This window comes from Cydia pomonella, chromosome 14 (assembly GCF_033807575.1).
Source record: "Cydia pomonella isolate Wapato2018A chromosome 14, ilCydPomo1, whole genome shotgun sequence".
In the NCBI taxonomy this organism is placed as follows: Eukaryota; Metazoa; Arthropoda; class Insecta; order Lepidoptera; family Tortricidae; genus Cydia; species Cydia pomonella.
In genome coordinates this window covers 1844981-1861862 of record NC_084716.1, presented here as the reverse complement: position 1 = coordinate 1861862, position 16882 = coordinate 1844981, and the positions used below count along the sequence as shown (strand labels likewise).

The following is a 16882-nucleotide window of genomic DNA, read 5'->3' as shown; positions in this document are numbered from 1 at the left end:
AATTTCTAAAATATTTGGCTTTTAACAAAAGTTGTTGCGTTAAACTTTGCTCCCTTGCACAAAAATTTTTCTCATGGTTTTCTTCGTTTATTTTTTACGCATCACTAAACGCATCTCAAGCGATGACGTCACTGCAGTTCTGACGTCATTCCAATCCCTAATGAGAGCTGAAGCATTCGGGATGTGGCAATATTACTATAAATAATATGTACAATGTTAGTAGTTCTTAAGGCCCCTTTACATGGTACGAGTTTCTCGTACGATTTCGGAGCCAAAACACCAATCGAGACTTGATCACATGATACTTCGTTTGCATCTGTCATTCTAATATATTTTTACTTTTTGATTAGCGTTTGTCAATAAACTTGTCATTTTGGCTACGTTCCCAACCCAGTAATTATAGTTGCAGCTTTATCGTCTATCGACTCTATCGTATCATGCGTGACGTGAGTAACGATAACAAACGCGACCATCTCAGGCCGCAGGTGATTATCGTACAAACTGATTATGGCAAATGATACTCGTAAGACGATTGGTACATACTCGTGCAACTCTTTAACTTTGTTTACACAGACGTTTAGCCGTAAAAATAGTGCTTATCACATAGGACTAGAAAATGCTCCCGGTAGTGAATTTATACCTTTAGTCTGTTCGGAAAGAGAAGAGTCGTGGAATGTATGGGGCCCAATATATTCCTCGACTCTTCTCTTTCCGAACTGACTCTACGATACTGTTTTGTATATAACAAACTTGTACTGAGAACACAGAACACATTATCGCCCTGCGATGTTGTACGCACCGTACATTATTTTATAGTGATTATTTATAGTGATGATGTTGTGCGTAGTGTAATAGACGATATATATTTTTTCTAGACCGTGTAGTCGTGCAGTGTAAGCGGCCCTTAACGTGGCAACACGGAGGGAAATGAATGGAGTTGGTGAATAGGAATTTTGGTGATTAATCTTGATTAAAAAATACGATGTTAAACATTTAGAAAATAGGATCAGCTATGTTAATTTGTGAGATATTTATACCGTGGAATTTTTTTGTTTATTAATAGTAGATATTCAGACGGAAGGAAATTGTTGAGGCTCTTTTAGCCCCAGGAAAAGAAGCGTAGTTATATTACCTGGGGCTAAAAGAGCAGTATGGAAAATTCATACACTTTCAAAAGTACTCAAGCCATATCAAACAATTATATACCTAATTTCAACATCGTTTTCGAAAATTAATGTAAGCACTTCCAAATTGCCTTTTTCGGGTTCCGTAGACAAAATGGCGAAAACATAACCCTTATAGTTTCGTTAATCTTGTCTATCAGTCCGTCCGCCTGTCTGTCCGTATGTCAATGCCATTTTACTCGAACTAGGGTATATTTCGATGAAATTAGGTATAGCCCACACTTCCTCGGTCTGCTTTTACCCCGGGACCCATTGCCATTTGTGGTGTCCCGTGGATCCCACTCAAGCCATCAGGTATAGCCCACATTCCCAGGTGCATGGGGCAGACACGCCTAGCCCAGACCCACTTAAGCTTAGCGATCAGAACTTAGCACTAACACTTTCAGAACCCCTAGTCTAAATTTATTCGATAGCGTGACGTGCATGACGTACGCGTTTGCGTTAAGTCTCATTTTGTATGAGGCAGGGATCGGAACCGGGTTTTTTGGAAAAACGTTGAAATAAACATATATTTCGGTTTATATTATACTCCAAATATAGGACTCGGTTGTGTTTTTAGATAACGACTTCGTATTATTAGATTTCCCAAATAGAAATGAAATAATTAACAAAGAACGAAAAAATACCGTTTTCGTTCCCATAGAAAAAATACCGGTTTCCGATCCCTGGTGTTGGCGACTGGCCGGCATGCGACCTCTTTTATTCTTCTAGTTGTTTTTGTTATTCCATGTCATGTGTCAGTTCTGCCGTTGCCACTGATAGAATTGTGCCTAATATTTGTTGTAATTATATTTATTAAAGTAATTAATTTATAATACGTGTTTCCATCATCCCATCGTTCATTATACAGTCCACAGTCCACCGCTAGTTATCATTTTGGTCCTTCGAACCAACCGTCCGCGCACAGAAGTTAGCTCTTGAAGCGAACGTAATGCGGCGTCAAGTGGAACGCGAGCGCGAACTCGCCCGTCAACAAGCGGACCGGGATCGAGAGCAGGCAGAGCGCGAGTTTGAACTCGCCCGTCAAGAAGCGGAGCGTGAACTCGCCCGTCAACAGGCCGTGGCGGAGCGCGAACTCGCTCGTCATCAAGAGGATCGCGAGCGCAAGCTCGCACATCTCGAGTTCGAAGCAGAACAGACGGAACTGCAAGCAAGAATCGCTGCTCTGGAAGCTTCAGATAAGTCTGCCAAATCTCGTAGTTCGTATTTTTCTGATCATAATGCTGAAAGGCGTACTGCTACTTGGGTATCCGAACAGAATGCTAACATGACCATGGCAACTCATGAAATTATGCCTGGCGAGGCACCAGCTGTCACCTCGAGTGATGCTCTAGGACTTCATTTACAGCCGGCCGTCCCCGCCAACAAGGTATCTTTCAACATGCCTAATGTCAACCAAGCAACCAACTCGAAACTCACTAATGCCGCCTTAAACTACGATATAGTAGCACCTCGACAACCGTCTGAACTATCCTCATTAGACCCAATAACAAAACTTTCTCAGGCGATTAACGCCCTTTCAAACAGGCCAAAGAAACCCGAACTTATAACGTTCTCGGGTGAAGTCGGCCAATGGATGGCTTTTAAAAGTAGCTACGAGAGGACTAAATCAAATTTTTCCGCTTCAGAGAACTTAGACCGTTTGAACAACGCCGTCCGCGGACAAGCGTACCAGTCCGTCGCGTCGCTCATGTGGACCTGCGGCTCGCCCGACGACATCGTGAAGGCCCTGGAGCAGACGTACGCCCGCCCGGAACTTCTAGTCGCGCGCGAGGTTGCCGAGCTACGCAACAGTCCAAAGCTAAGTTCTCCTCAAGACTTAAATGGTTTAGCAAATAAATTGCGAAATTTTATTACAACGCTCACCTTACTCAAACAAAATGAGTATTTATCATCTCCAGAACTTTTTCGGAGTATTTTGGTGAAATTGAGTGAGCACACTAGATCTCGTTTTACAGACTACGCATCGGCTCACGCCCCAGAGCAACAAAGTCTAACAAAACTTGAACTATTGTCACGTTTCCTCTTAGCCGAGGCCGACAAACAATTGAAATATAATTTTGTTGCCGACAGTACAATTAAGGCACCGCCGCCACCAATGCATTCAAATGCACCACGAACTAATGCTCCGAAATTCCCATTAAAAAGGGAAACAATACATGCCACGGTATCTAGCGAGAATACATATGAGCATTGTGCATATTGTAAACAAGGACCTCATAAGATAAAAACATGTAAGAGTTTTTTAAACCTAAAATTAGAAGACAGATGGCGCTGGGTCCGAGAGGATAAAGTGTGTTATCGTTGTTTGAAGTCTAACCCACACACGTGGAATAATTGCCGCGCGAAACGTTGCGGTGTCGATGGTTGCCCTAGACGTCATAACGCGCTCCTCCACGGCACAGGGACAGCCGACGCCAATCCTGGCGCAGCTCCAAGTGGACAGAGCAATTGTCTTCAAACTTCCTCTGTCAACCCTACATGTCCTGCCAACATAAATACTACTAATAACGAAATTGAACCTTCTGACAAAATTGCGAATACTACTGATTGTTCAATTAATGTGACAGGATCCTTCCCATCGACTTCACGTCCACGTCCCCGCGGCCTGCTGAAAGTGGTCCCGATTGTACTCGAGGGTCCTGACGGCACGTTTGAGACAACAGCGCTACTTGACGATGGCAGCGTTTCAAGTCTCATTGACGCCGAGGTAGCAGCACGCATCGGCGCGAAGCCCACCTGTCCGGAGCGTCTTCGCATTGAAGGTGTTAGTAACATGACGACGGAACTTGACGTAAGTTATGTCGATTTTTATATACGCGGTCGAAACAGACCCGATCGTTATCTAATCGAACACGCGCGAGCCATGAAACCCTTAGGACTTCGCGCGCGATATCCAGATACGATTAATATCATGGATTACGATCATTTGTCAAGTCTAGCGAACGAACTGTCACATACCGATGTTTATCCAACCGTCCTAATCGGCGCGCCTGATTGGTATTTATCTCTAAGTCGCGAAGTGCGGTGCGGAAAAAAGAACGACCCTGTTGCCTCAAAAACCTTATTAGGTTGGGTACTCCATGGCGCACACTCTTTGTCATCTAAGCCACTTGAATTCGTCCATCACGTCACGGAAGATTTGGACACACTTATAAAATGCCAATACGACATCGATGCATTGGGTATCATAAAAAAGGTTCCACGTCAAAACAGTGAGGATCAACGGGCTTTAGACATCATAGAATCAACCGCTCGTCATCTTGACGATGATCACTTTGAGGTTGGCCTGCCTTGGAAGGAGGTGCTACCTACAATTATACCAGATAGCTACCCACAGGCACTCTCACGCTTCAAGGCCCTCGAGCGACAGATGTCAAAGGACCCAGCGTTTGCCGCAGCTTTCCAACAATTTATAGACGACATAATCAGTAAGGGCTATGCCGAAGAGTGTGATTCGAAGACCTACCACCATCGACCCGCACCAAACGCCTCTTGCGTCAACCCAGATGGCGCCATTCGCTGGTACCTGCCTATCTTTGGCGTCTACCATCCTCAGAAGAAGAAGCTGAGAGCAGTCCATGACGCGGCTGCCACAACAAAAGGCGTAAGCCTCAACAGTCTGCTTCTCCAAGGTCCTGACCTATTGTCTCCCCTACTCGACATTCTATTCCGTTTCAGAGAAGGCGCAGTAGCCCTAAATGGCGACATCAAGGAGATGTTCCCCCAGATTAAAATCGCCACAAGGGACAGGGACGCCCAACGCTTTCTCTGGCGCGGCAAAGACGGTGAGATCAAGGAATACCGCATGTCATCAATGATTTTCGGCGCGGTTTCGAGTCCTTTCATTGCCCTTTATATCAAAAACAAAAACGCGATGATGCACGAAGGTGATTTCGCTACCGCCTGCAAGGAAATAATAGAAGATCACTATATGGACGACTACCTCGGCAGCCACTCTAATGTTGCCGATGCAGCTCAACTAGCCGTCGACATCATTACAGTGCACAAGAAATGTGGTTTCGAGATGCGAGCGTGGACGTCTAACCATCCAGAGGCACTCTCTCTTGTCCCGAAGGAACTTCGTAGCGACGCAACTTCTGATGTTTACCTGCCTCCCAGTAGTGACGTCGGCGTCTTGGGCGTTAAATGGAACCCACGTCAAGATTTCTTAGGGTTTCGTGGCGTACCTCAGATACCGACCAGCATTTTAACAAAACGCATTCTGCTATCGAACGTCATGAAAGTCTATGACCCTCTTGGCCTACTGATGCCGGTCGTTATTTGGGGTCGCATTTTAATTCAGAGATTATGGCGGGCAGGTGTTGGTTGGGACACAGACTTACCTGAGATGTACATAAGCGAATCTAAGGACTGGTTTGCACAGCTGCAGGTTGCAGCAGATATTAAAATCCCTCGCTGGTACATGGTCAGGTCAGATTTGTCGGACGTTCAGCTGCACGTCATCGCCGACGGTGGCGAACAAGCCTACGCCTGCGTTGCCTATTGGCGTTTCACTTACAGCGATGACTCTGTATCGACAGCCCTCATCGGTAGCAAGGCCCGAGTTTGTCCCCTGAAACCGGTTTCCATCCCAAGACTGGAATTACAAGCGGCGCTCATTGCGTCGCGTTTTGCGCAGACAATTCTGCAAGCCCACCATTTCAAGCCCTCCGCAACCATTTTCTGGACTGACTCAACCACTGTCCTAAAGTGGATCCGGAGTGACGCTCGCGCTTTTAAACCTTTCGTAGCACACAGGTTGGGAGAGATATTGGAAACCACCAATCCATCCGATTGGAGGTGGATCCCTACCTTTCTCAACATCGCTGACGATGCGACAAAACCAAAACGAACTGACTTTACTGCATCTCATCGGTGGTTCACCGGCCCACAGTTCCTTGTTGAACCGTCCTGTACTTGGCCGACCGAACGCGTCACTGACGAGGAAGAGATCTCACCAGACCCTGAATTAAAATCAAATCTGGTGGTTCTGCTGCTCGACACCCCACACTTGAATTTGTTACCTGATCCAACGCGTTTTAGCTCCTGGCTACGTTTACTACGTGCCACGGCCCGTTTTATTCAGGGCGCACGCCTATTCCGGCTTAAACTGTCTCGGCCAATAGATCCAAATTCCAAACTTTACATTGATAACACCACGTCTCCCCACCAGCTTCACGCGGCAGATATAATAGAAGCAGAGAAGATGTTGGTCCGTCATGCACAGAGAGAGAGTTTTCCTGAGGAAATATCGAACTTACGATCTTCGAAGCCAGTGCCCAAGGAGAGTCGGATTAAGAAACTCGCACCCACACTAGATGGAGAAGGCCTAATGCGTCAAAACACGCGCATAAGTTCCGCACCGGGAGTGAATGACGAGATGAAATCACCCATGATCCTCGACGGCCGCCACTACATTTCACGACTCTTGATCCTCCACGAACATATCAAAGCCGCGCATCAGTTTAATGAGCTCATCCTGAATGAACTTCGGCAAAGATATTCAATCTTAAGAGCCAGAGGAACCATCCGTAGCGTAGCAAGCGCCTGCTTGAAGTGCAAGAGATGGAACATGAAACCTATCCATCCCCAGACCGGCAACTTACCACCAGAACGTCTGGATCACCATAAAAGACCATTCACCCACGTGGGTCTCGATTACTTTGGCCCGATCCTGGTAACGCTATATCGGCGGAGCGAGAAACGATACATTGCCTTATATACGTGCCTCACAACCAGAGCGCTTCACCTCGAAGTCGTGAACTCACTCACTGCAGATAGTGCTATAATGAGCCTCAGACGCTTCATTGCTCGCCGTGGATCGCCCACCACCATATTTTCTGATAACGGGACTAACTTTGTTGGCTCTTCCCGCGAACTGCGCACCCTACACGACAATTCAGTCATAAATTACGCCACTAACCATAAAATTGACTGGCGTTTTATACCACCTGCATCCCCGTTTATGGGCGGCGCCTGGGAGCGGCTTGTGCGGACAGTGAAAGCAGCCCTCAGATCCTGCCTAACAAATCGATCATTGAAGGAAGAGGTCCTGTCAACGCTCCTACTCGAGGCTGAATCAATAGTGAATTCAAGGCCACTAACATACGTCCCGTCTTCCCCAGATGCACCAGAGGCAATAACACCTTTTCATTTCATCCTGGGCTCCTCATCAGTAGTACCATGGACTACGTCGCTGACAGACGCAGATCTATCCCGACGATGTGACTGGCGGAGAACCCTGCGCCTAGCAGATCAGTTTTGGGCACGTTGGCTACGCGAGTATTTACCGACGCTTCGACCGAGGGGACCCAACAACAACGCGTTAAATCTTAGCGAGGGTGATGTGGTGTTGATCGCCGACCCTACCCTTCCTCGTGGTTTGTGGCCACTAGGAAGGATAGCAAAGGTCTACTTAGGACCCGACGGAGCGGTCCGCGTGGCAGACGTCCACACCAAAGGAGGCATGCTACGCAGACCGGCCCGGAAACTTATTCTGATGGAGGCCGCACCTCGGCCAGTAGCCACCAGTGATTAGTGTTCCACTGGGGGTCCGGTATGTTGGCGACTGGCCGGCATGCGACCTCTTTTATTCTTCTAGTTGTTTTTGTTATTCCATGTCATGTGTCAGTTCTGCCGTTGCCACTGATAGAATTGTGCCTAATATTTGTTGTAATTATATTTATTAAAGTAATTAATTTATAATACGTGTTTCCATCATCCCATCGTTCATTATACAGTCCACAGTCCACCGCTAGTTATCACCTGGTATGAGGATCAGAAACAGCGCGCCAAGCGGGACGTTTTGGAAACTCAAAATCCCATACAAAATGAGACTTAACGCAAACGCGTACGTCACGTTTGGCTATCGAATAAATTTACACTAGGGGTACAGGTATATCGATTAATAGCTAGACCGAAAATTAATTTAAACTCTCACAATATTTAAATCACTAAGTCCATTTGACGCCACCGGACGCCCGTATTTATCATAAGCAGCTACATTTGCTGGCGAATGCAAACAATGAATTCTCGGATGGAAGAAAGCGTGCTAAAATTAGCTGCATTAGCGTTTGTATTGAAACTTCCTTCGCAGATGGTTCACTGATGGGCCTAAATGGACTACATTGACAATCTGGGAACAAAGAACCTGGCCACTACACTCGGAAGCTGGAATTGCACTTAGGCTTACCATAAAGGTAGTTTATTTTTCATGTCGGCATATTACTATGCGCTTATTAAAGTCAAATAAAGCTACGCCGGCTCTAACCTTAAGTACATCTCTGACCCGAGAAGATTTAATTCCCTCCTAAATTGTAGCAGGGTATTCCAATATGGGACCGGCAAGGAATTCGGCGGGACACACCTTTTCAAAACATTACATCTTATAATCATGCGTCAGGATTTCCCCTGACGCCAAGATTTTTGTTCCTCCTTCAGGATTGCGAGGGACTTGGCGAGTGTCAGGTTTTTTTAGAAACCGCAACCACTAGAAGCTAGCTAAAAGTTTGCAGCTGTTGTTATTGTGATGGTAAAGGTAAAGGTACTGATATCACGACCATTTTGTCAAGAGTGAAACGACAAAGAAGATATCATAAAAGCGACTGCATACATACAATCGCATACATTTAGGTCCCATTTGGAGAAATGAACGTCCACGAAATGTCAGGCCTTTTAGGCTAATGTCCAGACCGGACTTTTATCTTAATATTGTATTTTTTCACACATTTATTTAGATTCACACATATTTGATTCAAAACTTATAACTTAAAGAACACCTCTTCCTGATATCTGATCCAGTTGTAATTTGGAGTGCTTCCGTAATTCCGATGACGATGCAATAATACAGTAATATAGAGCTTATCTGATGATGCAGTCGGAAGGTAGCAAAGGAGAATTGTTGTAGGCAATAGTTTTTATGAAAGCGACTGCCATCTGACCTTCCAACCCAGAGGTTATACTAGGCGTTATTGGGATTAGTCCGATTTCCTCACGTTTTCCTTCATCGAAAAGCTACTGGTAAATATCAAATGATATTTCGTACATAAATTCCGAAAAGCCGAAAGTTCATTAGTAAGAGCCGGGGTTTGAACCTTCGACCTCTGTATTGAAAGTCGCATGCTCTTATCGCTAGGCCACCAGCGCGCTTCAATAACTTGTTTCATACGGCGACCTTACTGGTTTTTAGCTGTGGTATTTTATACTCATTGTACTGGTGGCTCTACGTTAGACTCTCCAATCAGTCTACTTACATTGTAAACCGTGCGGGCGCCCATCGAACAACATTAAACACCGACTGTTGCAGTGGCTAATAGCTTTATATTTGGGACTTCTTCCATGTTATTAAATCGGTGTATTAATATACACGGACAATGTAAACGGGCAACTTTGATAGGGTCGTGTGCCTATAACTATGTATATACCAAAGATTTAGAGATAGTTATATACTACATAAGGAGCACACAAAATATTTCCATATTTATTTCTATACCTACCAATAAATCTGTTATTTTTGAATAATTTTCGCATTCCATTCATCTTTGTCATACTCATTGTTAAACATGAGCTTGTCTCTTTTCTTTCGGTGAAGGGGAGCTTATTACGAATAACACGATGCGACTACGAGTACAATGTGATTTGTAAAACTTCAGTAATTTTAAATGAAATATAAATTGTCACATATTATCAACGTAAAACAAAGTGACGATCACATCATAAATTTCTAAGAATTTACCACGCGTAGTTATAAGTAAAATTTTATATTGTGAGATAAATAAATCATATCATATCATTTGTTACAAGTGTAACAAAGATTCACTAATTTCATATCCAGTCATGCAAGCCAAAAATCATTTCTACAGCACGAATTCAAAGATAGCCTGCCGCCATTACGAACCAAGAATAGCAAGTTCAATGGCAGATCGCGATGGGGTGCTGGCAGAGATTACCAAGATCGATCAACATTCGTAACTTTGCTCGTAATTATCAGATAGACTAAAAATTACCGTGGTTCTTTTAAAATGCTTATGTGCAGAGTTTTTAACTGCCCTGTTGTCTGACTATAATCAAATGTTGCAAGTTAAATTTGACCCACTTCCCGGTTTCCGATGAAGCTGAAAATTGACATCCGATTTGCATATGTACTTATGCAAAATTTCAATTCAATCGGAAATCGGGAGGTGGGTCTAGTTCAGATTCTAAGATTTTACCCACATTAACTAACAGGGCAAGTTAAATAAAAGCTTGTAAAATAGTAACTAAGACTCGATTTAACTGATCCTGGAGCAAATGTGGGAACTCTTCAAATAGTTTAAGCAACTACTTATACATTTGTAATAGTAGAAATCGCGCATTTGCTCTCGGGAAGCATCATTTCGAAATGAGGAAATGCTGAATACCGTAAAACGATGGCATTTCGGTTCTTTTTGGTCAAAAATTATTAATATAATATGTGCAGGGCCCATTTCTCGAACGCTATTAGTCTAATATTATTAGTCAACGAACTGTCAAGTGGTATGGGTTACCATGGCAACACACTAATAATATTAGACTAATACCGTTCGAGAAATAGGCCCCTGAGGGCCTACCGCGAACCACGTTCGACGTGTTGCCTCCCTGTCACACTTAGCTACGAATTTACAAGTGCAATAGAGAGGCAACACGTCGAACGTGGTTCGCAGTAGGCCCTCTGGTTAGGCTACGAGTGGGAGATGAGTCGCTATGTATACGATGACGCGCAGACTTGTCAAATCTAATCTTTAATAATATGACAATATGAGTCAAGGCACGCGTCATCGTGAATGACACGATTTACATCTAGTATTTTAAAGATTCTGTACCCCTAGTGTAAATTTATTCTATGGCGTAACATGACGTACGCGTTTGCGTTAAGTCTCATTTTGTATGGGATTTTGAGTATTCAAAATGTCCCGCTTGGCGCGCTGTTTCTTAATTTACACTAGGGGTTCAGAAGAGACCACGCACGATGAAATGACAGTCTAATGTTGTACTTTAAGGTCATTTTGTCTCAGGTTCACAGCAAAATATAATTCGCCTCGCTGTTTTTAAGCAGCCAAGTACCCTTGGTGGAGCTTGTTACTTAATTGAAAATTGTATATATTAAACTGGATACAGTAAGTGGTGTCTAATGTATTTTTCATCACACTTGCTCGTAAACGGTGTTATAGTATACCAGCATACTGAGATGTAATAAGCTATATTATGGCCACGGGTGTAATAGATTTTACAGTACATATGATGCTTTTATTATGTTACTGTGTCGAACATTTAAAGGGCCATATGTACTGTAAAACGTTGTACGATACATGTGCGAATAGGTAATTAACAACTCGTGTCGATTTAAAACACTCCCTTCGGTCGTGTTTTAATTTATAGCCACTCGTTTCGAAATTCCTATTTTTCGCACCTGTATCGTAATGTACTATTATTAAATTTAATTATGCCTATGGGCCTATTGGCATAATGTTATTACAAATGAATGAGTTTTACCAACTTTTAAAATAATGATGTTTATAATTTATTTTATATAAGTATGTATAAAAATGTTGAATTTGATTAATGTAATAGCCATTTAAAATATTTTATACACAAATATCAATCGTGGTTGGATGGCGGATGGCTCTGTGCCTTCGATGCCTAACTAACCTGTCAAAATATGACAATATGGCGGACTAATGTTTGAAATGTCTACTAATGTGTATTTACGAATTATTTCGCTTAAAATTTAGTTTTTTCTTCGCAAGTGTAATGAAAAACATTGTATGTAACTCCGGAGGTAAGAATATTGTAAACTCGGGTATTTAATTCCCATCAGCCTGCGGTTGTCGGGAATTCACCCTCGTTCCCAATATCTCACTTACTTCGTTGCACATGTACTATGCAATAAATATTCATTCATTCATTCATTCATACTATTTAAAGATATTTTTTACGTTATGTAACATGCGTGTGAAAATATTACCTCATAGGTACAGTCAGCATCAATAGTAGCGGATGAAACAACGCGCCAAAAGTATCTGATATTCCGGATAACTTTTCCAAATACAGCTAAATCTCTAAAATTTATATTCAAAAGTATATCTTTTACAGTCTTAATTGTTCTATATATAGAACCACCACATTTTGTTAAGCTATTACAGAATGGTAGATACTTTTGAAACCTTGTTTGATCCGCTACTTTTGATGCTGACTGTACCTTAGTTATTATAATCTTAAAACTTGTTTAAAATTGGTTATTTTCCAGAAGTACCACAAATAACTACTCATTCATTGGTTGAGATATGCGACACGCGGACTTCAAGTATTTGGCAAAAATTTCTTAACATTTCGTAAACACTATTAAAGGTAACGTTCGGATTCAGACTGCACAAGCATTACTGCTGCAGTATTGCGCGACTTGATCCATCCCTCAGTATTCATATAACAATTTTCTTGTCCACCTATATGTCCAGCCCACCTCCATTTCAAACTTCTGATTTATTCTTCCATATTTTTTATTTTGGTCCTTTTTCGAATGTCAATGTTTCTTAGTCTCTCCGCTCTTTTGATTCCTAACATATTGCGTTCTATCTTTCTCTGGTGTATAGCTAAGATAATATAAGATAGGTAAGATACCCTACCTTTTCGCCGAAAATTGTAATGCCAAATTTCACTTGCCAACCAAATTTTTCGCAGACGTTTTAGTTGACATAATAACTTTTACCAAATAATTATTTCGCAACCATTTCATTTCCCAACCCCATAGTTGGGAAATGAAATTTGCGTACTAGGTTGGGTTAGATTAGGTTGGATTATGTAAAGTTGGGACCCCCCGAGGGTCCCCCCGAGGGTTGCCCACCTTGTCGTGGTGGAGGGGCTTAGTAGCCGTGGCTTGGTCTCCCACGGTGAAGCGAAGAGGCAACCAGGGCCGGCCTGTTTGAGGTGCTGGCTGGCCCGAGGAGGACGCTCCAAGTGGGCTTGATAAGCCCGCTTGTGACGCGTTGGAGGTGGACCGTCGAGGAAGAGGAGTGTCGGTATTGCGGTTAGCCGTTCTCCCTATCCTCGACGGCCGAGGTGGGATCGCAGGGGAAGCGGCGTGATGGTATCACGATGCGCCACTCTCCCTATCCCCTGCGACCTTGGCGGGGCCGTTCCGCTGTAGCGGCGTTGGTGGGGCTGCAGAGGAAGAGGAGTGTCGGTGTTACGGTGTGCCGTTCTCCCTGTCCTCTGCAGCCGAGTTGTGGTTTGCGGCAGAACCATGGACCTCATCTGCCGCCGGGCGCTGGAGAGTTTTCTGGCGCCCGTGGCCTCCTTGTGGCGGGCTCGGGGGGGTCCGCTACACTGCAGGACGGAGGCCGAGGAGGAAGGCGCGTCGAACCATCTGGCGCGCCTCGCGTGAAGGGCCTTCGGGCATCCGCGAAGGAGCCGCTCGCGGGCGGCTGCCGCCGGTGGGGTCGCGGATGAGTACGCAAGCGTTCCCGTAACCCCACCAATAAGGCGGCGAGGTGGCATATGGGGGGTTTTTAGTGGGTATACCGTGGGCCTCATTAGCCCAGACGGGAGTCCCACATAACCACTCGGGTCACCCCCCGCACCCGGGTGGTATGCGGAATGCATTTTCCAAAATGTAAAAATTTTCATGCAAAATGTAAAGTTGGGAAATGAAATTTGCCCAAATGAAATCTCGACGAAAATTTGGTTGGCAAGTAGAATAGAATAGAAGAATAGAATAGAAGACATTTATTCAGAAAACGCTTAAGTTTAAGTAATACATGAGACGACAGAATCAATTTATTATTAAGCGTCACTGAAAAGGTCTCCACTCAGCTTAATGTCAAGATACCACCTAAGGATCTCGACGCTGGTCTTCCGTGGAAACCTTTCCGAGAGAGCACAGCTACACGCTAAAGTACAAAATTTTATATATTTAAGTTTAATGAAATTCGAGATTCCAAGTGAAATTCGGTAATATGATTTTCGGCGAAAAGGCAGAGAACCTATAAGATAAAATAATATTTTATTCATTTCAGCTAATCTTGCTACGTCTTTTTTGCACAGAGACCATATCTGACATGTTAGGCACGGTAGGATTGTAACTTTGTATAATATGCATTCATTTCAAATACAATGATGGAACTGTAATGGAAAAATATTATTGATAAAGAGATATTGCATGGAAATGATATTTGTTAAACCAAAATTATGGTAGAATAAAAAGGATTTTTTATTTTATTTTAATTGCAGCGCCACATTGCTGCCGCAAATTTCAAAATTCCGGGCAGTAACATAGATTCTTAGTCCAATCCGGCTCGGATTCGAACTTTAAGATACGTTCAAAAATTTCAAAAGATATATCCATATCGTATCTTTAGCAAATATTTGACATATCATAAAGTTCGAATCAGGCCGTTTAGCATAACTGCAGGAGACGTCAAATCTAATATACATTTCTTGATGAATTGACATTTAGACAGCAGCAGAATACTACCGCTGAATAGCAACGCGACATTACTGCCGTAAATGTCAAGGCCGGTGTTACTGACCGGAATTCCGACATTTACGGTAGCAATGCAGTCGGCAGTAATGTCGCGCTACAATATTGACTGCAGCAGTAATGATAGTGTCAAACATCACCTTGAAATATAACACTAAATGTAAATCGAAACCGTATCCAGATCAAAGTGCCATATGCTCGCTCTCAGACCGAAGGTCAGGTCTTCTGATACTTGCATTAGCCAAAATAAATACTTAAATCCTTTTAATGCTAATTTCAATTACACAGTTCTAAAGTCTTTGAAATTTCAGTTACGAAAGCACTTTAAATCGACGGGCGATTTTCTCGGTAGCTGCGTCGTAAGCGGCTACATTCGATAAGAGAGTAGAAATTAAAAATAGTTATTTATTTTCAAGACCTTAGCGAACTCGGCGCCCTCGACTGGACAGAAGCGGCTTTGGACAGAGAAGCATGGCGGTCTTTGGTGTCGGAGGCCAACATCCACTTTGGGTAGCTGCGCCACAGCAGTAAGTAAGTCTTTGTTTTGAAAGGAGGCAAACCGTGGAGAGTGGTTAGAAAAGAGAATCTTGAGCGTTGTAAGGGTTCAGGGCGCGAGAATTAAACACACTGTGGTACCGAGTACAAAACAGTTTTTCACCACACCAATGCGTGAAAAATACTAACTGCATAACATTACTAATGAAATCCAAATGATAATAAATTTCAAAAATCGGTTTTTGCAATAAATACATTTAAATGAAGCCTTCTCCTTCATTAATTGTATATTTTATCTGTGACACTTGTGTTTGAACTGACGTATAGTTTGACGTGTCAAATGTCAAAAGGAGTCGTTGAATAAATAACGTTATATGAGGAATAAATTAAAATATAAAGATATACGTGGAATATTATTAAATGTTGTTTCTCTTTTCAGGTAAGAGTTATAGTTAAGTTTTTGTCCAATGAAACATGCATTTCATGCCTACATTGTACCTTTGTTCTTAATAAAAATGTACTATCTTTTCAGTGCAATACAAATTGGTTTTTTTATTTCGCCGTGTCTCAACGGACACAATAAGATATTATATACATAATAGTATTAACAAATGTCAATCCGAAGCTATATTTTTCCTTCCGAATCCGCAGAAGCTAATAAAGCTCAGTTTATAAAGCGCAGGGTTTACACAAACAATTTATCGCACCATAATTCATTTTCATGTAAACAGCTCTGAAGAAGGCATTACGATCACGCACATGCAAATAGTTTATTATTTTTCCAAGGAGTAGACCAAAATTTAGAAGGAGGATTAGACTGCGGGTTTAAAGATATTCATTGAGTCATATATGTAGAAGCAAAGACAGCCATATCCATTTTTTACATGTTTACCTGTGGTCAGATAAGAATTTTCTTGATTGCACACTTCAGTACAGTGGCGTAGCTAGGCCTGGGCGAAGTGGGCCCTCACACTCGGCCTCGCAGAAAACAACCCTTTTTATTATCTTGGGAACATATATACACATTGAAAGAAAAGGGCCTCGTAGATGCCACTTGGCCCTCGGCTAGATTATTAAGTTCACGCTACGCCACTGCCTCAGTAGAAGATATAGTATTACAATAATAATTGGATGTTGCTGACTGCTTCTATATTGGATTTCATGGTGTCCAGACTGTCACCATGAAATCCTCATAAACTTCAAATCCTGCATAGCTGTAACCGATTCAAATTCAGTAAATTTGACCTGTGAGCGTCGAATAAGTAGTTTATGTTTGATTGTTTGAAATCCGTGTAGCATATTGGAATAAATGCCTATCAAATGATATTTATGTTCGATGTTCATAATGTTGTATAAATAATGACTTCTTATTACATTTCCCCACGCCATAAATACATGAGCAGCAGAAACTTCCTGTCTTCCACAGCTAAACTGTGGAATGAACTGTCGCTTGCGGTATTTCCGGACCGATGCGACCTTCACACGTTCTAGAAAAGAGCATACTCCAATCTTAAAACCAGGCACCACACTTGCAACTCCTCTGGTGTTGCAAGTGTCAATGTGCGAATTGTTTATCATTAGGCAATTCGACTGCTCGTGTGCCTATATCATAAAAAACATCACTTCCTTATACTGTAACCGTAAGCTCATGTCATCGCCTTGCCGTAGGAAGCTCTTGGCCGCGCTCTGTCGCATTGGCATCGCGCCC

General features: G+C 42.9%; 1 protein-coding gene across 1 annotated transcript; it reads left to right on the top strand.

Annotated features, from left to right (window-relative positions):
- Window positions 1-4098: 4098 nt before the first annotated feature.
- Window positions 4099-7725, top strand: LOC133525312 (uncharacterized). The gene has a single exon (XM_061861599.1). It carries the CDS (start codon window positions 4099-4101, stop codon window positions 7723-7725), a length of 3627 nt encoding a protein of 1208 aa, XP_061717583.1.
- Window positions 7726-16882: the final 9157 nt, after the last annotated feature.

Excerpts from the sequence above, each read along its gene's own strand:
- LOC133525312 (XM_061861599.1), top strand. The coding sequence starts at position 4,099 with ATGGATTACGATCATTTGTCAAGTCTAGCGAACGAACTGTCACATACC.